The following is a 25617-nucleotide window of genomic DNA, read 5'->3' as shown; positions in this document are numbered from 1 at the left end:
TGTGGAGGACTGCGTGATCTGAAACCTCCTCATTCTCTCATCCATTGTCTTTTTATGCTTCTCACTTGGCCTCTAGTTCTTGGTCTATTCAGAGCAGAATCACACAGCTCTTCTGTTCAGGCCTCTCACTGGAAATCCTTCCTCTTTTCTCCTCTTGTTCTCTTCCTCTATTTTTGCTCTACATTCCCTTTAGTCGCCTTTCAGGCTCTACTCTATCTCCTGGTTGATCTGTGCACTTCAGGTGCTCGGATGAACAGACAAGCATGATTGGGGGTACTGCAGAGAGGAGTAGAAAGAGAAGTGCGGGGGTCTGAAAGAACTGTGTCTTGTTTTCCATGTTGTAGCTGTTTGTGCCTTATCTGCTGAGGTTTCACATTTGCCACAGTGACAATGCAGGCCTTTGTGCAGTCCGGTCTCCTTTCTTGCCCTGTTGTCCTGTTTTTTCAGTTGCTACTGCAAGTACCGCTGCCCCCATTTTGGATTTGCACAATGTTAACTTTTAGCTTCTACAAAAAACACTTTGCATACAAACTCAACCCCCCATGTGTTTACTGAAGAAAGAAAGGCTTCTGTTGTTGGTGGAAAAACTTTACCTAAATTGGTGAATTTTAAAACCTGACATCAGATGCATCTTATAGTTCATACAGTCAGCTTTGGAAACAATAAATATGTTTTGTAACACAGCATTCAGAACAGCTTGAGCTATGTCAAAAATGTTTGAAAAACCATTGAAACAAAAAGGCAGAAGAACAGTGCAGAAACTGGCCTCAACTTGGATACATGTTAGTATGCTGCATATTAATGGTCACAGGTTTTTTTGTTTGGATTAGTCAACCTTGTCAGCATTTTAAAAACCTGTTCTGTGCTATGGAAAGAAGACATCTGGAGTTTGGAGTTTTCATATGAAGCAGTCAGTGAAATGTTCTTGGGTTACAGGTTGTCCTTTTCTCTGCCAGCCCAGACCCCTCCCTGAACTTTGTTTTATCAGTCCAGTGAACTGCAGGTGTAAGCTATAGCCTGTACTGGATAAACTGGATAAATATCACCCTCCACCCCTCCTCTTCCTACTCTATCTACTTCTCCTCCTCAATTTTCTGGAACCCCCTAAGGTCTCTAGTGTCCTCTCCACTTTCCACGGCAGTGATAAGATGTCGACACTATCAAGAGCGAAAACGAATCCACTGCTCTGCATCTCTCCCCTCGGCTAAATGCTCAGGCAACACAAAACACGTCCAAAGAACCGGACAGCCAGTGGACTGCAGGAACACAGAGAGAGAGAGAGAGAGAGAGAGAGGTAGAGAGACAGAGACAGAGGAGGCTAGGTGGACAAGGGCTGGATTGTAGCTAAATAATTAATGGGCAGCACTTTCGTTTTTTAATCTGTAAATGAGAAGGCCTGAGATGGCAGGGCTGTCACACTGACACCCTATCCCCTGCCCATTAAGATAACAAGATGTTGGATAATGATCTCGATTAAGGGGAAGTGGTCTTGTCTGTGCCTGTGTCCCCCTGATGGCCCAGCATTACACCGCAACATCTACAGAATAGAATAAAAAAAGAGTATGGTATGAAGGGTGACTAGGATCCTAGTTGTCAGCATGAAAGCAATTTATTTTCCAGACAGCACTGATTACACCTGCTCATCAATTCCTATTCATTTATTGTGTGAATTTTATTTAGTTTTGAATTTTTAATAGCTCCAAAAAGTGTGGAATGTTTTAAGAGTTTGGCTGATTTATTAAGTCTAAACTTTGCGATATAGTACATTTTCTACAAACACATTTGAGAAACACTACAGTATAAACAGTAAAAAAAAAAACATCTGTATTCTCAGGGTATATGCCATCTTATTGACCAAATTTATAATCTCGCATATCTCATCTTGGTCAGGTTTATGCTTTCTGTTGCTTGTCATAAGATGATCTCTGTGTAGGAACTATGTGAATTGTGTGCATTGAGCTATGTGTGTGTGTGTGGGTTTTAAGTAATGCTTCATAAAAATTGCTTAGTAAAACACTACCTATATATAGGCACTGTTTTTTAGTGCTTTTAAATTTTATTTTGCATCGTCATTATTATATTTTTTATTTTCCTTGGTTGCTGTTCTGAACTTTAGTGACATATGGTCTTACTTTATTTTGTCATGCAAACAAAGGAAGATTGAGGAATACTAGATTTAAATCTTTAATCAAATCAAAAGAAGCTCTGTCCTGGCTAGTAGTAGAACTGATGCTGCAGGAGGATGAAGTGAGTTTAGCAGCTCCCTCCTATGAATTCTGGTGTATGTGATTTATTCTCAGCATGTCATCATTTATTTAGCCCAGCAGTGAGCAGCCTCCCCCCACCTGCACTGCTGCACTCTATCCAAGTAAACACCTTTGTACAACACTCAGCTCAAGGGTGTCCTTTAGTTGCACATTTATAAGTTTCAAATATGTAAACCCCATAGGGCAAATGCTGGCATATATCAGAGCAGTCTACAGTCTGAGGTCAACACTTGGCATAGAGGAATGAAAAGGCAGAAGAGACAAAAGAAATACTGATAAGCCCAAGAAAGATTGTGGAAAAGAGAAAAGAAGTTCCAGTTAAAAGAGCAGATGTGATGCTTGTGTAAGTCTCTGTGATGATTGTGTGTGATTCAGTGTCATCTTACTAATGGTGTTTCCCTGGAGGCTTGTACAGATGAAGTGCTCTGAGTTGTGGCATCTGTTCACCACTGCTGCTCAGAAACCATAGAGATACACAATGTTACACAAACAGCACAGTGTTTAAAGTATGCTGTGACCTTTTTGGCAGGGGGGTCTCTTTACAACAATAACAGAAACAATGACATAGCCTATAACTGATAGGAGCATATACAGTAAGCTGATGGTCAGATCAGAGCCAATTTTGGAGGCAGTACATCTGTCAGAAAAAAACACCACGGAAAGGAAAGAGACTGAATTACACTATGACCATCAATGTTTTATATATATATATATATATATATATATATATATATATATATATATATATATATATATATATATATATATATATATATATATATATATATCACCCCTATGGGTGGTGTGTGTGTCTTCCTCAATCTACCAGAGGCCTGGGAGTTTGAGGGTTCTTATCAGTATCTTAGCTGTTCCTAGCACTGCGCTCTTCTGGACTGAGAGCTCTGATGTTGTTCCTGGGATCTGTTGGAGCCACTCTCCCAGTTTGGGGGTCACAGCCCCGAGGGTGCCGATTACCACGGGGACCACTGTTGCTTTTACCATCCACATTTTTTCTAGCTCTTCTTTCAGCCCTTGGTATTTATCAAGCTTCTCATGTTCCTTCTTCCTGATGTTGCTGTCACTTGGGATTGTTACATCTACCACTACGGCTTTCTTCTGCTGTTTGTCCACCACTACTATGTCCGGTTGGTTAGCCATCACCTGTTTGTCGGTCTGTATCTGGAAGTCCCACAGGATCTTAGCTCGGTCATTCTCCCTCACCTTTGGAGGTGTGTCCCATTTTGACCTTGGGATCTCCAGCCCATACTCGGCACAGATGTTCCTGTACACTATGCCGGCCACTTGGTTATGGCGTTCCATGTACGCTCTGCCTGCTAGCATCTTACAACCTGCTGTTATGTGCTGGATTGTCTCAGGGGCATCTTTGCACAGCCTGCACCTGGGGTCCTGCCTGGTGTGGTAGACCCCGGCCTCTATCGATCTTGTGCTCAGGGCCTGTTCTTGTGCTGCTACAATTAATGCCTCTGTGCTGTCTTTCAGTCCAGCTTTTTCCAGCCACTGGTAGGACTTTTTGATATCAGGCACTTCTTGTATCTGTCGGTGGTACATACCGTGCAGGGGTTTGTCCTGCCATGATGGTTCTTGCTCCTCTTCCTCCGCATTGGGCTTCTGTTGCCTGAGATATTCACTAAGTATTCCATCGCTTGGGGCCATCTTCCTGATGTACTCATGGATCTTGGCCGCTTCATCTTGGATGGTGGCTCTGACACTCACCAGTCCCCGGCCTCCTTCCTTCCTCTTAGTGTACAGTCTCACGATGGTTGATTTGGGTTGAAGTCCTCCATGCATTGTGAGGAGCTTCCTTGTCTTGACATCAGTGGCTTCTATGTCCTCTTTTGGCCAGCTTATTATGCCAGGTTGGTTTCTGATGACTGGCAGGGCGTAGGTGTTGATGGCTTGGACCTTGTTCTTCCCATTTAGCTGACTTCTTAGGACTTGCCTTACTCTCTGTAGGTATTTGGCTGTGGCGGCTTTCCTTGCAGCTTCTTCTTGGTTCCCATTTGCCTGTGGGATTCCAAGTTACTTGTAGCTGTCTTAACATTTGCTATACTGCCTTCTGGCAGTTTAATTCCTTCAGTCCTGACAACTTTGCCTCTCTGTGTTATCATTCGACCACACTTATACAGTCTGAATTACATTCCACTGTCATTGCTGTATATCCTAGTGGTGTGGATCAGTGAGTCGATGTCTCGCTCACTCCAGGCATACAGCTTGTTTTTATCCATGTACAAGAGGATGGTTGCTCCATTTCGTAGTTTGTTGGTAAGCCAGTGATGATCTGGCTGAGGGGGTTCAGGCCTATGCAGAACAGCAGCAGGGACAGATGAGGACGGATGAGCACCATGGATGTCTGCAGGAGAGGGACCTGGCTGCAGCCAAGATGGCAAATTGTGACCAAGATTTGTGCAAGTACGGTTATGACAGGTGTTATTGTTAACCCTAAACCCTAACCTTAACCCTACTGCAACTGTAAACCAAACCATAAACCTGACATGGGTAACATCTTCCAGCTACTGTTGCCAACTTTCTGCCAAGGTCAGCACTCCACCATCGTGTCTGCAGCCAGGTAATCTTGGCCCACACTGCAAAGCGCCAATTGGGTATAACAACAGAGCTGCTGAACTTTGAGCCAAGTTAAATTGACCTTTGTGGGTGCAGTCAATCATTGTTGACTGCTGCATCAATAGATAAAGAACTAATTAGCCTGCCTTTAGCCTACTTTTGGTTTCAAAGTTCTCACATTCTATGATCACATATTAATTATCCTTTTATCCTGAGCACACAAAGACTGGAAGAATATAGTAAAATATACTGATGCATACTGATGCAGCTACCAACACTGTGAAAGTACTGTTTGAGACTTTAGATTATGGTCATACAATGCACCCAAGAGTTTTGGAGGGTAAATACTTTGCTGACCAGTACATGCAGCACAAGCCCCATTGTTATGTCTTACAAATGTTAAATATTACAAACACAAAAAGGAGTAATTTGGCATGGTATGGGATGGTGTTTTTTGTGGCCTAAGGGAGAAATCTGCTTCATCTGCACCAACAATTACTCATTGCCACACAAATTATTTTAAAAACACAAAGATTCACTCACCCCAACCGGTCGAGGCAGATGGCCGCCCAAACTGAGCCCGGTTCTGCTGGAGGTTTTTTTCTTCCGTTAAAGGGAGTTTTTTCCTCTCCACTGTCGCCAAGTGCTTGCTCATAAGGGAATTGTTGGGTTTTTAGTTTTAGTTTTTGTAAAGTGCCTTGAGATGATTTGTATTGTGATTTGGCGCTATACAAATAAAATTGAATTGAATTGAATTGAATTTAAATTTCAAATACTGCTGCGAGGAATGCCGGGTTCTCATCAAATATAAATAGTAAACCACAGGTATGGATTTCATGTTGTAGCTCCTCATTCAGCACAGTAAGCACTAATCACTGTCACTCATAGTAATTGTAACATGGTTTTGTGGTCAAGCATGGATGGACAGTTGTACAATCCCCGGCTTTTTTCACTGGTTAAGATAAACAGTTAAGGTAACTGCATGCAATATCCTTGTCATTATATATCTTCTCTTGGGACCACTAGTCTTGACTGTTTTCAGAACACATATCAGGTCGTATGCGCTCTGAGTGGCTTTATCATTCTTATGTTTTGGTGTTGCTTTTAAATGACCTGGTTTGTGAATAGCACAGAAGTGAATGCCCAACTAATATATTAAAAAAACTGCTTTCCACTAAACCTGCAACCCAGGTGCTCTGCCTCATGTCACTGTGGGCAGTAAGCCATTTAAAACAGCTTTCTCCGTCATTGCACCCGAATGTATACATAATAACAGTGAGATAAAACTACCATCAGGAAGTCTACCAGGCAATTACCTTACTCCCTAAAACATGCATTCAGCATCTCATGAAAGAAACAGAAAAAAATGTATACTCCCTATGCACTTTTTACATACAACATTGGCAAAATAATGCCTTTTATTATTTTTGATATACAGTAGTTTGAGGAGTTCAATCAGGTAAATAAATATAGATGGATTAGACAAGGTAAAAAGTAGTCTCGGGGGTGACATGGCTATTCAATAGCTGACACTTTCACTTCACAGCACTGAGGTTTCTGGGGTTGAGCCTGGGGTTAACCAGAGTTCAGCAAAGACTTTCAGTAAAAAGTCTGGCTCAAGCTAATAAATAAAATATTCACCAGTTAGTAGCTAACTTTCACATTGGGATTTTTGGTGCTGGTTAGAATGCAGTGGGTCAGTAGTTTCATAAGAGAGCTTGTAAGACAGTTATCTATAATCAGCCACATTGCCAAGTGAGGGTGAACTAAAATAGAGAGAGCATAAAACAAACAGTGAGCTGAAAGACATCAAAATGCCTTAAGTCAGGCGATAATTCTCACTACAGGTCACATCTTTCACCTAACACATAGATGTGTGTTTCAGTATTAATATAAAAAGATTGTCTAGTGCAGTTTTAAAGTTGCCTTTGAATTAATACCGTGAATTAACTATTAATATTTATGTCACTTACCTCCAGGACAGCAGATTTCGCAATCTTTTAGATTTATGCTTCCATTTTGATGACGTAAAGCACTGAATTTGAAAAAACTAATAGTGTCTCCTTGCAGATGTTGTCTTTCTGTTAGTCTTGTATAATCAGAGATCTAGCAGCATGTCTCACTCCAAAAACTGTTTTGTCCTTTTCCCATCAGTTTCTATATTTAATATAATATTTATTTAATGTGGACAGAAAAAGATAAAGCTCACAAAAAGGCAAATCTGTCTTGGGAAACAGTTTGCAGTAAGTGCACAACACACAAACTGCAGCTGCATCAGCTCCCAGTATAACCCTGAGCACACAATACAGCGCTTGAAAAACACACACATACACATAGGTTTCGAAGGATAAGTGACCTGCATGCTCTCAGCTTTGAATGACATAAGTATCTGAATAGCCTTGGGTTTTGCATCCAACTTGAACACAGTTATATGGCAGCTGATGGTGATGCAGGCTTTTTCTATGGTCATCCATCAGGCCTCACAGGTAATGTCTACCAACTCACTTGGCTTAGATCAGACAGGATAAAGGCCTCTATTAAGAAAATGAATAATACCAATGGAGGAGAGGTGACCTCAGAGTGGTCACGTGTCATTTAGGCTGAGATACGATTGGCTTCTTTTGGTTAGTGTCTGTGCTACCGAGAGGGCAGTCCACAACTTGACAGATGCTCGAGGCCGAGACGAGATGGGCTACAGAGTCAGCCGTTTCACTCCTGTGATCTAATCTGTTACCCATCATACATCCTGCTTCACTAATGAAAAGGCAAGGTCTCATCCGTTGCAAGCAGCTATGGTAAATGGAATTTTAACCCCCCTTATACTGAATGACGCTCCTCAGGCTCAAACGCCTGAAAACCTGCAAAACGGGCCTGGATGATGGACGATCATTGCAAAAATCCCCAGAGCTATGGGGTATTAATATCAGGAAGGAAAAAAAATAATCTGTGAAGCCCCCTGCTTCCTATACAGATGCTCTTCTGCTTTGTCGTTTTGTCGCAGCACAACAGCCAAGTTCAGCCTCTGTTTCTGTGTACCAAGACTTTCAAGGAAGAGTCACATTGTCTTCATTATCACTCAGCAGGCACCCAAGAGCACTTGAAGTGTCATTTCTGGCATCACACATACCAGCTTCAAATAGAAATCTAAAAATGTATGCATACTTTATTGGCCCTTTGTTTCTAAATAAAAGTCCTCATGTTAAATTGGTTGGAAAAATAAATAAAATAGGTTGAAAGAGTCCTAGAATGGTGTAGGTTTAGCTATTATGGTCAGAGATATTTAGAATTTTTCCTGAAAAATTTGTTGTTGTCTGCTTAAAAAAACAACAAACCTTCATCCCATGTTACAGGTCCTGTTGCCTCACACAGTGCAATATATGCAACAATACACATATGTTCTACACACTAATACACACCCAAGGGAAAGAATAAGAATCTGCAAATAAGTTGCTAACTGTTTGTCAGTCCTTCACAGTATTTATTTGAATCATAAATGCTTAGAATAAGTAGTGTTAGTGTTTCAAGTTATATTTTTGAAATCCAGATTTTCCCATTTTAAACAGTCAGGAGAAGCTCCTTTTCAGTATGCCAACCTTGCAGACCTATGAAAACCATTAGGCCTGGGCTGATGCTCTGGTTCTTCCCATGGAAAAATGAGCTTTGGGCCTCTGATTCTTCAAACCATATTGCCCCAGAAAACCACCAGTATTCCCAGAATACTACCCTGCTAAAGGTTTATTGTATGTCATTTTTTTGGTGATAATTTGATGCTCTATTTTAATTGGGAAAAGGCACCATGTGAGCACCATTTTTTAAAACCTTTAAAGGTATTAAAACTACATTTTGACAAGATGAAGTTTGCAGGACTTATCTTTAAAGCCCAGTGACATGGAAGGCAGCTTAGTGGATATGGCAGTCTTTGGCACCACATCTTCTAAACTCACATTGCTGGGTCAAGATGACAGGGGTATGGTCCTTCTTGCTGACCAAAGATAGGACAATTAAAATAATGATCACAACTAGTCTTAATAATAATTATATGAAACAAAGTCTCTTTAATAATCAGAATTATTGTTTCTCGGTGCAGATCTTTTATGAGAAGCTGATAGCTTTATTATCATTATTATTATTATTATTACTATTATTAATACTACAGTAACAAACACTAAACATTACAGCTAACATACTGTACAAGAGAAAAACTGGGAATAAATACAAGGCATTGGTAAGTGAACAGCTTACTGAAGTTATCAATTATGAAAGCACCAGGGTTGAAGTAAGTTGATGCAGGGTTTGTGGATATATTTGTGTGTATCATGGAATATTTTCTCCTTATGTTGCAGACTTTGGTCCAAATAAACAAAGCCTGGATAAATTTGAGTTGAACTGATGGGCTGTCAGAATGTCAATATGTTAAGCTGTAAGGTGCAAAATCCGTGGGCTGGAGTGTTGAGGTGGATTGGGTTCAAGGCACTAGAGCTTCCTCTCTTCGTCTTTGATGTGGGAGAATTTTGTAGAGTTTTGGTTTGACTGCACAGAAAATGCATTGTGTCCAACCACAAGAAATGTAGAGCCCTATAGCGTGGTCAGTCTGTGTCCACATGTGGTCCACTTCTGGAGGTGTTGCTGTTTTTACTGAACATATTCTTATAACAATCACATAACAGTAACTGTAAATTTAGCAATTTTAAACTGAAACAAGAAACATGATACAAAATATTATATTGCTAAATATGCTATAATACATATATATATACATATATGTTAGGGCTGTCAATCGATTCAAATATTTAATTGCGATTAATCACATGATTATCATGAGTTAACTGATTAATCCCAACTTAACTGCACATTTTTATCTGTTCTAAATGTACCTTAAATTAATACTTTTCAAGTTTTTAATACTCTAATCAACATGGGCATGGACAAACATGGATGCTTTATGCAAATATATGTTTATTATTAGTGAAACCACCCTAAACATAAAGCATAAAGAACATAGACATGTTGCAAATATGGTAGATATGTTTTTCAAAGAACTTGTTCATGTCTATTAAACACATGGAAAAAAAGAACATAGAAAAAATGTTCCCATTATTTCTCTTTCTTTACACTGAGCCAGTTGTTCAAACAGACAAACCAACTTAATTCACATCGACAATAAGCACAGACAACTTTTGTCTTGTCGACAGAGCCATCAGACATCGTTTTGTAAATGAATTTACCGTTCAGAAGACTTTTTTCTTTCTCCATTTCTGTTTGCTGCTGCACTCTTTACTGTCTATGGCTGCTAGGCCTGTAGTAGGAGAAATGGACATTAATAAAATTTGTGCCATTATAATGGATTTGCATTAATGTGTTATTAATGTGTTATAATTTTCACAGCCCATATATATATATATATATATATATATATATATATATGGGCTGTGAAAATATATATATATATATATATATACAGGAAGGTTTTAAGTCTAGCCTTAAAAGTACAGAGAGTGTCTGCCTCCTGAACCCAGACTGGGAGCTGGTTCCACAGGAGAGGAGCTTGATAGCGAAAGGCCCTGCCTCCCATTCTGCTTTTGGAAACTCTGGGAACCACAAGTAGACCTGCACTCTGAGAGCGAAGTGGTCTATTGGGATAATATGGTACTATGAGGTCTTTAAGGTATGAAGGAGCTTGATTATGAAGGGATTTGTATGTGAGGAGAAGGATTTTAAATTCTATTCTGTATTTTACAGGGAGCCAATGAAGAGAAGCTAATATAGGAGAAATATGATCTCTCTTGCTAGTTCCTGTCAGGACTCTGGCTGCGGCATTCTGGATTAACTGGAGGCTTTTTATGGAGATACTGGGACATCCAGATAGTAATGAGTTACAGTAATCTAGCCTTGAGGTAACAAATGCATGGACTAGTTTTTCTGCATCATTTTGAGACAGGATGTTCCTAATTTTGGCAATGTTGGCAAGGTGAAAGAAGGCAGGTCTAGAGATTTGTTTTATGTGTGAGTTAAAGGACATGTCCTGGTCAAAAATAACTCCAAGGTTTTTCACAGCAGTTCTGGAGGCCAGGGTTATGCCATCTAAAGTAGCTATAATTTTAGATAATCTATTTCTGATGTTTTTAGGCCCAAGTACAATAACTTCTGTTTTCTCTGAATTTAAAAGTAGAAAGTTACTGGTCATCCAGGCCTTTATGTCAGTTAGACACACGTGCAGTCTGGTTAACTGGTTTGTGTTATCAGGTTTCATAGATAGATAAAGCTGAGCGTCATCTGCATAGCAGTGGTAATTAATAGAGTCCTTCCTAATAACATTGCCTAAAGGAAGCATGTACAGGGTGAACAGAATCGGTCCTAGCACAGAACCTTGTGGAACTCCATAACTAACTTTTGTGCATGTGGAGGTTCATCATGGGCATAAACAAACTGAAATCTGTCCGATAAATGAGATTGGAACCATTTTACTGCTGTTCTTCTGATACCAGTCACATGCTCCAGTCTCTGTAATAAGATGTTGTGGTCAATAGTGTCAAATGCAGCACAAATGCAGATTGAAAATCTTCAAATAGTTCATTTCTGTGTAAGTGGTCTGATAGCTGCTTAGCTACAGATTTTTCAAGGATTTTAGAAATAAATGGTAGGTTGGATATTGGTCTATAATTAGCCAAGACTCCTGGATCAAGACTAGGCTTTTTGAGTAAAGGTTTGATTACTGCAGTCTTAAAAACCTGTGGTACGTAGCCTGATACTAGAGATAAATTTACAAAGTCTAATAAAGATGAGTTAATTAATGGCAGGGTGTCTTTAAGCAGTCTAGTCGGGATGGGGTCTAAGAGACACGTTGATGATTTAGATGAAACAACTACTGACGTAATTTCAGAGAGATCTATAGGAGAGAAGCAGTCTAAACGTAACTGAGGTCTTACAGATGATTCAAGAGCTACTGTAGTAGAAGATTCATTTATTGCAGGTATAGGAAGCATCTGATGAATTTTATCTCTAATAGTTGTGATTTTATTTGTAAAGACACTCATAAGGTCATCACTGCTGAGAGCTAAGGGAACATTGGGCTCAACAGAGCTGTGACCTTTTGTCAGCCTGGCTACAGTGCTGAAAAGAAATCTGGGATTGTTCTTATTCCTTTATTAGTGATGAATAGTATGCAGTTCTGGCTTTACGGAGAGGTTTTTTATATGTTAAGAGTTTTTCCAGGCTAGATAAAATTCCTCTAAATTTGCGGAATGCCATTTCCTTTCCAGCCTTCGTGATGCCTGCTTTAAGGTACAAATATGTAAATTATACCATGGGGCTAATCTCCTCTGATTCACTAACTTCTTTTTCAGAGGGGCCACAGTATCAAGAGTTTCACACAGTGAGGCACTGTCAACAATATGATCAATTTGGTAGGGAGTAGGATTAAGGCAGCTGCCCTCCACTGTGTTGGCACATGGCATAGATGTAAATAAAGATGGATTCATTTTCTTAAATTTATTAACAGCGTTGTCAAATAAACATCTGCTGTAGTGGAATTTTCATCTGAATGAACATCTGACAGAATAGGATTTTGGGGAAAAACTATTAAATTTCGACACCATAGGTCAGAACAAGTTCAAGGGTGTGATTGAAACAGTGGGTGGGTTTATTAACATTTTGAGTGAAACCAATTGAATCTAATACTGAAATGCAATGCTGAGACTATTATTTTCAACATCTACATGAATGTTAAAATCTCCCACTATAATGACTTTATCTGATCTAACCACTAAATCAGACAGGAAGTCAGGGAATTCAGTTAAAAACTCTGAGTAAGGGACAGGTGGACGGTACACAGTGACAAGTAGAACTGGCTTTTGTGTTTTCCAGTTTGGATGTGAGAGACTAAGAGTGAGGCTCTCAAATGAGTTATAACTGTTCTGAGGATGAAAGTTTAATAATAAGTTTGAGTGGAAGATTGCAGCTACTCCTCCACTTCTGATTTATTTGATTTATTTGTTTGAGGGGCAGACACAGTCTCTGTGGGGTTTGAGGGGGGTGATGGCTCTAAGGAAACTGCAGAGAGGTGTTTTAGACTGAGTCTCTGTGTCCCGGTCCCCACTCTGGATTGTCAAACTTGTAGGTTGGCTAATAAACTTGGCCAGATTTTTAGAGATGAGAGCCACACCATCCAAAGTGGGATGGATGCCGTCCCTCGCTAGCAGACTGGGTTTTCCCCAGAAAGAGTCTATGGATATGTTTGTCTTATGACCAAGCATCTCAAGGATCACTGTTTCCGTGGTGTATATCAGCCTGTTGGTCAGTAGAGATTGTTCGTAATGCTGCATTCACATCTTCTAGTAGACTTTCAGAGGGTACTTCACTTAGTCTTGGTAACTGGCTGCAGAGATTCCAGGTGCCCAGTTTACTCATTATCTTTAATCTCAGGTCAGCTGCTCTTGTGTTGAGCATGTGGGGGCTTGTTATTGGGGTTTGGTACCCAATCTCAGGTGGGGATGGTATTGTTTCCCCCCTGACTTGCATCCTGGCTCCCCCTTGCCATAGCATTTGTGTTGTATCGCTTCAATCTCTAGTTGTGATAGCAGTTGCCATTTGCAGATGTTGAAACACTGAGCTACTAGTTGTTTGTATTAGGGGTGGAACGGTACATGTATTTGTCCCGAACCGTCATGGTACAGGCGTCCGGTTCATGTACTCCGACGACAAATAGTCAGTCACAGGCGCCCAGAAGGTGGCACACGTGATAATGCAACGCTAACTGTCACAACAGGAAAAAGCAGAAGAAGAGATCTGCTACACACGAATCCAAAACAAGAATGGCAAGTTCAGGCAGTACACAAGAGCTCAAAGACCCGCCTGCTTGTTTTAAATCCATAGTGTGGGAGTGCTTCAGGTTTCCTGTGAGGTACGGCAGTAAAGGAGAGCGAATCGCAGATAGGACGATGATGGTGTGTCGGTGTTGCAAGGCAGCTGTTCGGTACATGAGTGGAAATATGACCAATATGCTAACACATATCAGATGACATCCTTGTTTATTTTAAAGCATTTTCATTAAAAGAGATTTCAAGGCAAGGCAAGTTAATTTATATAGCAGAATTCATACACAGAGTAATTCAAAGTGCTTTAAAGAAAAGACAAGTTGAAAAATACATAAGCAAGAATCAAAATAAGAAACAGCAAATAGTGAAATTAATATTAAAGGAAACTGACTGCAGATAAATCACTTTGGACAAAACACTCATATGCCACGCTAAAAAGAGAAAAGTTTTTAGCTTGGACTTAAACATTGTCAGAGATGAGGCCTGTCTAACATCATCAGGAAGACTATTCCAGGTTGATCTTAACCTTTGAAAGTTTAAGATATAGTCTCCTAATTAAAATGATTTATTTTTCATTATTCTGTTCATTTTGTACTTTCATATCACAAGAAGCTTTTCAGTTCTGTAGCTCATTGGCCTAATTCTTGGTTTTAAAACAGGTAAATATAGGTATAACTAAAACAAAGACATACCACACACACACACATTGTTCGTGTTTATCGTGGTGTAGTTGGAAGGGGGTCCAGACCATTTGAGTATATGTGTTATTTGAATTCCTCCCATTTTAGTTCAATCAGAGTTGGAGACTGCTAAGGTGATTGGACTTCGAATGGGGGGTTGTGAGCGCAAATGGTGTGGTAATGCTTACTAAGGGTTTTTGTGCTCGGTATCAAAAGAAGGAGGCAGGACATGAGGGTTTTCTTATTCTGTTGCTCACCCTGGGTGCTGTGCTAGGGTCACTAATCTAGTCTGATAAACTGCCACTGACTTTCCTTTCCATCAGATTGAAACAATGAACTAAATGAACAAAGTTGTTGCTTATTTTAATTTTCCTTTCATTTTATTGATTTAGGAATTAAGACTACAGCTAAGTCTGAACACAATAATGACCCTGTCTTTTAAGACAACGCTCTTTCACTGTCTGTCTGTATTTCATGGAGCTGCGTGTTTTGGTACTTTGGTACTCATTTCTTTTAACACAAAACACTGAATGAGCTAGATTATAAGCCATTACTTCACTGATTTCTGTGTGAATTACAATCAAAGCATTCTTTTGAAAGAAAAGTGGCTTTGGTCTTCCACAGAAGCTCAATGTCACCTTATGAAGTTCGGATCTGGCGCTCTCTACCCACAGCTGAACCAAAGTCTTCAGTTATGCTTCCAAACTGCACCAGCAGCCACACTCTGTGGTTCCCATGAGGTACTTTGCTCTCTGTCCCCAATATAGGTCTGTTTCAGAGCCTAAATCCAACATCTGAAGCTCCACAGAACTCCCAACAGGGACATACAGCCGGTCTTTTCTTTCAGCTTTAATGGCAATGAAACAACAAAACATCTAGCACATTGTTCTACTGGCTGTCATGACATTATTATATCCAGTGGCCAGAGAATTTAAACAGAGCTGTGAGGATAGGTGGCTACAAAAGATTAGAGGAACAATGAGGTTAATGTCACATGAGTCTTGTGTCTGTGTCTGTCTCCTCAGGGTTTTTTTCGCCGAAGCATCCAGAAGAACATGGTGTATACGTGTCACCGGGACAAGAACTGCATTATCAACAAGGTGACAAGGAACCGCTGTCAGTACTGCCGCCTGCAGAAGTGCTTCACAGTGGGAATGTCCAAAGAGTGTGAGTTTCAGACCAGTGAGCTTATATGGACTTTATTTCAATATTGTCATGGGTTTGAAAAGACAATAGTGATGTCGTGGCTTTTTTATTTAAAAAGGACCATTTTTATTTTGACCAATTAAATAACAACACTAGTTACACTGTACTCAAAATTAATTTCAATATTTCTAGGCTTATATACTTAAACAATATCTTTTTCCATGTGATCTGCAGAATTATGACAACCTCAGCCAGTTAGCTTTCTAGCTAAATCCTAACACCGTCACTATTTTCAGCATACACAATACTTAGGTTGGCCAGGACTAACTGTTGTTTCCACCATTAAAAAATAAGAGCCATATCAGTTGTCACTAACTAATGTTAATCCATCGATCTCTGTAACTAAGAGATGGACTAAGAGAATGTAACTCTAAAAATGTATGTATTCTTCTCTAGTATTCTCCTATTTAATCCAGTTTTCCTCTGAATCTAATTGATGTCCAATATTTAATGTTCAAAAAAGATTAACATTTTTTAAAAACATCCCTTCCCCAAATTTGTGTAAGCCCTGTGAAACTAAATTAAAATAATAAATTTTAGTTTATTTTTTAGATATGCCCACCTTAACGTCACATAACACATAACCACAATTTACAAGTTGCAATGAATGGAATATCCCTGCAGTCATTCTGCAATATTGTGAGGCTTATTTTTTCTGTGTTGCTGCATTTGTATTTTGAAAGACACTTCCTGTCAGGCACACTCAGCTACATCTCAAGAGGATTTGAGTTGATATAATACACTTTTAGGAAACCAGGGCTCACAGTAATCCTCAGGGACTGCAACCTGATGGCTCTAGCTTTGTCCTCTTGTAAACTCAACTCACCCCTTCTGAATTATGTGTATGTTTTGTGTGTCATTGTCATGCTCTGTCACTCAAGTGATGTCTGCTGTGCTGTACTTGAGGTAGCACAGTGTGAGTTGAAATAACCGCGCTGGTAGGAACATACATGTTTAAAGGCTGTACAGGTTGTCCAGCAGAAGGCACTGGGCCTGCAGAAAAAGATGTGTGTGTAATAAAAATTCATGTTATATACATGTAATAAAAAGAACAACTGTATAATAATAAATGTTTTGTAAATCCTCACTTAAATGTGAGGTCAGCACAACAGCAATAAATGCATCTTGCTGATTGCTATATCATCTAGCATATTTTCCAGACTATAATTTGTACTTTTTTTACTCCTCTGGCAAATTATATTTCTTTATTTCAACACATTTCAAGTCAAGTCAAGTGGAGTTTATTGTCATTTCAGCCATATACAAGTACACAATGAAAGGAAACAACGCTTCTCCAGAACCAAGGCGCTACATAAGACGACACAGAGAACACAAAACAACATACATTTTACATAAAGTGCACAAGTGCAAACAAGCAGACAGCACAAGACAGTACAAAGACTACTGGGACAGACAATGGGCACAGTGAGTCTCAGTGCAGCGCTGACCAGTACACAGTTCTGCTTAAAAGTGAACCTAGTGACTGTAGTGCAAAGTGTACAAAAGTACAATGCAAGTATCGAGATAGTGTAAACATACGTGTAATGTACAATATTATATAATGAACAGCATAAACGTGCAAAACTTGCAAAAACAAATTGCAGAGGATGGAGGGTGCTCTGTTGTGTGTGTATATATGTATGTGTGTATGTGTTCCTTCAGTCCAGTTTGTGAGTATTGAGGATGGAGGGGTCTTGCGATCCGAGACAGTGCAATTCCCAAAAGTGATGCAGCTGCTCAGGATGCTCTTGATAGTCCCTCTGTAGAACATGATGAGGATGGGGGGTAGGAGATGTGCTTTCCTCAGCCTTCACAGAAAGTACAGGTGCTGCTGGGCTTTCTTTGTTATGGAACTGGTGTTGAGCGACCAGGTGAGGTTCTCCACCAGGTGGAGAAACTTGGTGCTCTTGACGATCTCCACAGAGGAGCTGGTGACGTTCAGTGGAGAGTGGTCGTTTTGTGCTTTTCTGAAGTCCACAACCATGTCTTTTGTTTTGTCCACGTTAAGAGACAGGTTGTTGGCACCAGTCCATTAGCCGCTGCACCTCTCCTCTGTATGACTTGTCGTTCTAGCTGATGAGCAACTTGATGATGTGATTCGAGCTGTGCATTGCTACACAGTCGTGAGTCAGCAGAGTGAACAGCAATGGACTGAGCACACATCCCTGTGGGACTCCAGTGCTCAGTGTGGTGGTGTTGGAGATGCTGTTTCCGATCCAGACTGACTGAGGTCTCCCAGTCAGAAAGTCCAGGATCCAATTACAGGTGTTCAGGCCCAGCAGGTTCAGCTTCCCAATCAGGTGCTGAGGAATGATTGTGTTGAATGCTGAACTGAAGTCTATGAACAGCATTCGAACATATGCGCCATTTTTTGTTCAGGTGGGTGAGGGCCAGATGGAGGGTGGTGGTGATGGCATCATCTGTTGAGCGGTTGGGGCGGTAAGCGAATTGCAGGGGGTCCAGTGAGGGGGGCAGCAGGCTCTTGATGTGCTCATGACGAGCCTCCCGAAGCACTTCATGATGATGGGTGCAAGTGCAACGGGGCGGTAGTCACTGAGGCAGGACACTGGAGACTTCTTTGGTACGATGACGATGGTGGTAGCCTTGAAGCATGTCAGAACAATGGTGCTGCTCAGGTAGGTTTTGAAAATGTCCGTGAAAACATCTGCCAGCTGGTCTGTGCATCCTCTGAGCACCCTGCCAGGAATGTTGTCCGATCCAGCAGCCTTCCTCGGGTTGACCCTGTGTAGAGTCTGTGGATTCTCTGAGCATGTGTGCAATTTGCTTCTCTGATGTTGATGATGACAGTTTGACCCTCACTGTTCTTAGGGCCGCCTTGTCGTCTGCTCTGAAGGTGGAGTCTCTGGTCCTCAGTAGCACAGGCACCTCTGCAGTCATCCACGCCTCCTGGTTGGAGCGTGTGATGATGATCCTGAAGACGGTGACGTCATCAATGCACTTGCTGATATAGCTGGTCACTGATGTCGTGTATTCCTCCAAGTCAGTGAAGTCGTCGTCAGTTGCTGCTTCCCTGAACATGTGCCAGTCAGTGTGTTCAAAACAGTTCTGAAGAGCAGAGATGGGTTCTCCTGGCCAGGTTTTCACCTGCTTCAGAACCGGTTTGGAGCATATGATGTGCGGTCTGTATGCTGGGATTAGCATGGCAGAGATGTGGTCTGAGTAGGGGTTCCGCCCAGTACGCACCAGAAATGTTGGTGTAAACAAGGTCTAGCACATTCGTCCCTCTCTTTCATTTACAGGTAAATCCTATTATTAATGCGTGATTAACGCAACACGTTTTTCCTGTTTGACCTGTGACCTAGCCTGTAGCAGGAGAAATTGAAAATGCAGCCCTAGACATTAAAGAGTGCAGCAGCAAACAGAAATGGAGAAAGAAAATGGTCTTCTTAACGGTAAATTCATTCACAAAATGATGTCTGCAGATACTTATCAACACCTGGCACATCTATACCTTGTGAAAGATTGTTTTCACTGTCGTGGCATGTTGTTGTATGAGCTCCCCTGCCTTCTGAACAATGCATAAAACATCCATGTTTGTCCATGCTCATGTTGATTAGAGTATTAAAAACTTGAAAAGTATTAACTTAAGGTACATTTAGAAGAGATAAAAATGTGCGATTAAGTTGGAATTAATCACGATTTAACTCATGACAATCATGCGATTAATCGCGATTAAATATTTTAATTGATTGACAGCCCTAATATGTATCTGTATCTACACACCGTATTTATATATATAATGTTAATTATGTAATTATTATAATTAACGTTTTGCTTAGCTGACCTGATTGTGATCAGTATTTTTTCAGATACTTTCCTCTTTTTTCTGGGTCCATGATGAGTGAACGGACACAGATTGTGGACAGGAGCTCATGTAGATGGCTCATGAGAGGCAGTGGGAGCTATGTTTCCCTCTATAACCTTACTAATGCTAGCTTGATGGCTAAGAACAGGGTGGCTAGTAAGACTTGCTATATTTGGACAGTGAAAATATTTCTTCATCAATAGTACGATATTGAGTGAGGTTCATGCTATTACTTTGGGTGGTGCATGCATTGGCCATTGTGTTCATTATTTCGTCGTTGCTCAAGATCGCTGCCACTAAATTTCTTGCTGACTGACTCATTGTGACCAAGCAAATGAACAATACACAATGAAAACAGAAGATGGCGGGTTTGGTGGGTTTGATGACAGTTTTATTCCATATATTCAGACCTTCATTCAGCTTTTCCTTATATGTGTGTGTGTGTCTGTGGTTTATGAGAAGAAATGCCCAGATGAAAAACAATCTGAGGCTTGAATAGAAATATGTTACTTCCAGTTACCCTAATTTATTAGCAGAGTTTTCAGACACTCTGAATTTAGGAAAACCCAGACACTTGCTGCTGTGGCCTTCATCTTCCCTTTACTACTTCAGTAGGAACAGTTTGCATTTCACAGGTTATTGGCATCCTTTGATTGCATCAGCATTTATAGCTCAGGTCCACTTCATGCTCCATTAGCTTCTGGTGGGGTGCATGCCTTTATCTTATGCTGTTCACACCTCAGCAGAGGAGTTGTGAAAAAGTCGATGTCTTGATATCCTCAGGCTAAAATCTCCCACAGAGCCACTGATGACAAAGGGGACTGTTCCCTTGCTTATACAATTTTCATGGATGAAGGTCATAGGGTGATGTCCTCAGCTTCCTGATCTGAACGCCTACCCCAGAAGGTCAATACTGGCTAGATGTTGTGTTCACCAATAGAACATAGGGATCATTTTATCACACATCTTTTTGTAACCAGGGCTGATACTGTTACGGAGAGCACCTGAAGAACTGATAAAATGAATGTCCAAATACATAGTTACTGGGTTAGAAGAACAATACTGGACCAAAATATTGGGCAGACCAACTGACATTTATATCCTCATGAGCTATTGAGCTTGAATGCAAACTTAGCTTATACCTTGTGTAAACCAAGCAAGGGCAAGCCAGAGGAGAGTTCACTGAAGTTCACTGAAATATTTTCATGAACTGTCCAGGTGCTGACAGACATGGCCAAGGGACAGATGTAAGTCTAACTTAAGACAACCCACAAGAGTTTTCTTTTGGTGGGGGGCACAGCTCTCAAGAGAAGGTGTCTTTATAGTACACAGTTTACCAACATCTTCCAGTGATCTTGGGCTGGCTCTGTATCCTTATAGATGGGAGTCCATCATTATATTGTTAGTGGCATTTTTCAGTGCTAACATTTGGTGCCAGTGCAGGAAGTATTCTGTCATTCCTGTAGTGAAGCAGAAAGTAATGGTGTGGAGTAGTGGTCGACCGATATGGATTTTATCTAACCAATACCGATGCCGATATTTAGAAATCAGGGCAGCTGATAGCCGATATATGATGCTGATTTTTTTGGGCGATTTGTTTGGCCAATTTTCCCCCTTCATCTCACAAGGTATAAAAGTACCCAGGGATAAAAAGTGTATTATTGCTATGTTTGTAGTATTTTTTGTCCTTGCTTTTTCTGCTCCCATGCTCAGCAACTTCTGGCAGATATTGCACTTGGCCTTCCCTGATGTTGCTCAGGGAAGGCCAGTATAGGCTACTGCTATACTGGGTTAAATTTCTTTTCGGCCATCAGACAATAATTATAAAAAAAAAATACAAGATTTGTCATTTTAAACTCACTTTTTCTATAATTACATTATTCCATGCACATCACAATCCTAATATGTTTTGGAAAAAACAGGATTGATTTATTGCAGGGTCCTTATGTTTGTTGACAGCTTCATATTCAACCTTACCGTTTTTGGACGCTTTTTAGCTAACTAAACACTGGTGGTGACAACCTGCTTGTAGCAACAAGGGAGGGGATCATGCTCTGCTTCAGTATGTCACAGTACATCTTGGTTCCCTCAATGAACTGTAGCTCCGCAGCGCCGGCAGCACTCATGCAGCCCCAGACCATGACTGTCAGGTGCTGGTGTCGGTGTGAAGGTGCGGGAGAGAGGTGGTAAGGTGGTGGTAAGACCCAAATGCTGGACAACAAAAAGGCTTTATTACTCCTGGGGACTCCAGGGCAGAAAACAAACCAAATACAAAACTCTAGGGAACCAGATGGAACGGTAACGGAGATAGACCGGATGGGACGGTCATCAAGAAACTGCTCACAAACTAACAACAACTAATTACAACCAATGCTTCGGCGGGGAACAAAGGAAAGAGGGAGGTATAAATAGGGAGAACACAAAAGGTGATTAAACACAGGTGGAATCAAAGACCAGAAATAACTAGTGAAGCTGCCGGGGACCAGTGCGAGGGAAAAGGAAGTCCTTACAAAATAAAGGTTCCCCGGCAGGAAGTCCCAAACGGGGACTCATGACAATGACACTTCCACCACCATGCTTGACTGTGGGAAAGACACACTTTTCTTTTTACTCCTCACCTGGTTGCCGCCAGACACGCTTGACACCATCTGAACCAAATAAGTTTATCTTGGTCTCATCAGACCACAGGACACGGTTCCAGTAATCCATGTCCTTAGTCTGCTTGTCTTCAGCAAACTGTTTGCGGGCTTTCTTGCGCATCATCTTTAGAAGAGGCTTCCGTCTGGGACGACAGCCATGCAGACCAATTTGATGCAGTGTGCGGCGTATGGTCTGAGCACTGACAGACTGACCCCCCACCCCTTGAACCTCTGCAGCAATGCTGGCAGCACTCATACGTCTATTTCCCAAAGACAACCTCTGCATATGACACTGAGCATGTGCACTCAACTTCTTTGGTCGACCATGGTGAGGCCTGTTCTGAGTGGAACCTGTCCTGTTAAACCGCTGTATGGTCTTGGCCACCGTGCTGCAGCTCAGTTTCTGGGTCTTGGCAATCTTCTTATAACCTAGGCCTCTTTATGCAGAGTAACAGTTCATTTTTTCAGATCCTCTGAGAGTTCTCTGCCATGAGGTGCCATGTTGAACTTCCAGTGACCAGTATGAGAGACTGAGAGCAATAACACCAAATTTAACACACCTGCTCCCCATTCACACCTGAGACCTTGTAACACTAACGAGTCACATGACACCGGGGAGGGAAAATGGCTAATTGGGCCCAATTTGGACATTTTCACTTAAGGGTGTACTCACTTTTGTTGGCAGCGGTTTAGACATTAATGGCTGTGTGTTGAGTTATTTTGAGTAGACAGCAAATTTATACTGTTATACAAGCTGTACACTCACTACTTTACATTGTAGCAAAGTGTCATTTCTTCAGTGTTGTCACATGAAAAGATATGATAAATTATTTACAAAAATGTGAGGGGTGTACTCACTTCTGTGACATACTGTAGCTCAACTTCTGGATGGATTTCCATGAAATATTTTACAAAGCTCAGAAAATTAACTCATCTGACTTTGGTGATCCTTTGACTATCTTTGTAGCTCCACTGTGAAGCTCACATTATTGGATGGAAATATCAAAACTATGGTAAACGGTCATATGCTTGTATAGTGCTTTTCTACACTCGTGCCTAGTCAAATTGATTTTACACTATTTGCCCATTCACCAGTGGCAACATCCTGAACCGCAACCGCCCCTAAACTATTGGATGGTTTTCCATAAAAGTTGGTACAGAAGGTAGCCTGACACACCACATGGGTTGTTACAGAGAACCATTTTGGGGGGAACTCTAAGACACTGTTTGGAAAGGGCAGACACTTTCAAACTATTTCTTGGTAGGTGATTGGGTAAGCAATCTGTCAGTCACTAGCAAACGCTATGTAATTCCAAACAATCAGAGCAGCGAGTCACATGATGTAACTGTGAGCTGTGGACACTAACAAGCTACTGTTGGTATCTACCATTATCAGTGAACATGTGAGTTTATGACGTGTAAGTTTTGTAGGGTAAATTTGCTCATAAAAGGCACATTAGCAAGCACAAAACAACAGTTTGATGGTGGTTGGTCAGTGGAATTACATTCCAGTGGATTCTCAGGAGTTCTCACGAGAATCCAGTGGTTGTGCAGAAGTTGTCTTGGATCCTTCAATCATCATCATAGCTAAAGATGGTAAATGGCAATTTCACCAGCTAATGCTAATCATTTCCTGCTTAGCATTAGCTGGTGAAATTGCCACTGTGACTATGTTAGCATGCTAAAACTTGCATTTCACTCAAAGCATTGTTGTGCTTACATACAGCCTCAGAGAGCAGTTAGCCTTTTAATCTCATTTAGTTTAAATTTAGCTATTTGGATCCCCCATACGTGAGGCTAATATTTAACTTTTTGTTTGGGTTTGATGCCAAATGAGAATATTTTTCAAAAGCTATTGTTCTCATCTTATCTTTGTTAGTATTGTCAGTGTGGAAATCTAATTACTTCTAGTCTGTGAATGTGACTACATGCACAAACTTGAGATACTAGTTTCTTAAGCCCCCTCCTGTTCTAAGGTCATATTTTCAAAATGTAGGTTTTCCACATGACAATTCCTTCTTCCCTCCCTTCCCCACCCAATCAAGGCAATTACAGCTGGCAGCAGCAAGGAATTATCATCATTCCTCAACACCCAGCTAGTTTGTGTTAGTGAGCTGCCATGTTAAGTGTTGTGGCAAGTGGCCCAAGCTTCACCACGTGGGCTCTAGATAGATAGCGTTTATTTACTACTGCATCTGTTTGCTTGCAGAGAAACTACGGTGCTTGGCAGCATGCAGATGGCTAGCCGACGGCTTCTCAACAACGGCAATCTTCCACATCTGCTGCTGCCGCCAAGACACACAACATCCTGCTAAAGCTAATGCAAAATAGAAAAGCAGAGAAAAAGTGCAAGGCTGTATGAGAGGGCTGGAGGCAGTCATGATAAAAGACGTAAAGAGAAAGAGAAAAGACAGAAGGTGTTTGGGATGGGGGGGGCAGTGTGACAGTAAAGCTCAGTATGAAGCATGTACATATCACGTGTCTGATTCTCACTCAATGACCCTTCATCCCTTGGTCTTGGTCACACTCTGGAGAGCACTTCAGAAACACTTGACACTCACTCCTTCAAAGCTTGAATGCATGTTTTTCATGCAGTAAACACACAGGCACAAGCTTATAACACATTTTTCAGCATTTGGGCTTTAGATTGAAATCAGATTGTTTGGAGGTGTTGTTAAACACACAAAATTCAAGGACCACCAAAGTCTCTGTCGTCTCCACTAGTGAAACTAAAGCTGAAAAGATTTTATGTTTATCTCTAAATATTCTGTATTTGGTTTGATTGACAGACTTTTTTTTACGAGCAGCTACTTCGACCTGTTTTGCAACTTTTCAGTAAAAAGTTCTATTAAATGTTCTACAGTACTTGCTTAGCACCAACATACAAGAGAAATTTTAGCAAAAAGTCAGTGTAGAAAACGGAAGGTCGGCCAGAAATTTGCAGTCATTGATGTAATAGCATTACATCACATTACATTCATTGTGTATTTTACCCTGTGGTATTTTCTGATGACAAAATACCCAAGTTTACATAAAAACAGTATTCAGGGCTTGAGACAGATCCTTAAAGGGTAATAAATATAAGTGTCAATACTTTTCATTTGGAAGTCAGGAGTAGTGGTCACAGGCACTACATAATGATGAGAGTCCCTGTGCAGGATACGTTCCCTTTGCCGCTTTTGTGGGGATTAAAAAGCGATATGTTTTTATGGCCTCCTGTCTGATGCATCATTTAGATATATCTGCTCATCATAGCAGTAATTTGCTTGGAGTGCAGTGGTAACTGATTGGGTGGATGGAGGTTGCACTTGCCAGGTCGCTGTCTTCCTAAATCACATCTCGTGGTTCATAAGCTTCTAAAAGGACCACAACACTTTTGGCCGTCACAGTTTGTCTCCACACTGTGACAACTACAGTACAAACATGTGTGAACAGATTATAGACCATTCCCCTTACCATACTATTATGTTGTACCATCGCACCCATTATGCATGGGACAAAGTGATTTTTGTATTGTGTGTTTATGTATACTGTGGGTTAATATACTGCCTAGTTTTATCCTCACACCACTATCACGTAGCACGTAGCTGCTGACAGCCTTTT

The 25617-nt window shown here is 40.9% G+C and overlaps 1 protein-coding gene across 1 annotated transcript in view; it reads left to right on the top strand.

Annotated features, from left to right (window-relative positions):
• The window catches only part of LOC113126777 (retinoic acid receptor beta), a 72968-nt gene that overhangs the window by 19823 nt on the left and 27528 nt on the right, over positions 1-25617 (top strand). The window contains exon 3 of the mRNA XM_026300910.1: positions 15369-15510. Within this exon, the coding sequence (XP_026156695.1) occupies positions 15369-15510 (142 nt within the window). The remainder of the gene's footprint in view (positions 1-15368; positions 15511-25617) is intronic.

This window comes from Mastacembelus armatus, chromosome 11 (assembly GCF_900324485.2).
Source record: "Mastacembelus armatus chromosome 11, fMasArm1.2, whole genome shotgun sequence".
NCBI lineage: Eukaryota > Metazoa > Chordata > Actinopteri > Synbranchiformes > Mastacembelidae > Mastacembelus > Mastacembelus armatus.
Note: the sequence above shows the minus strand (reverse complement) of the source record. Positions and strands in the feature narration are given on the sequence as shown.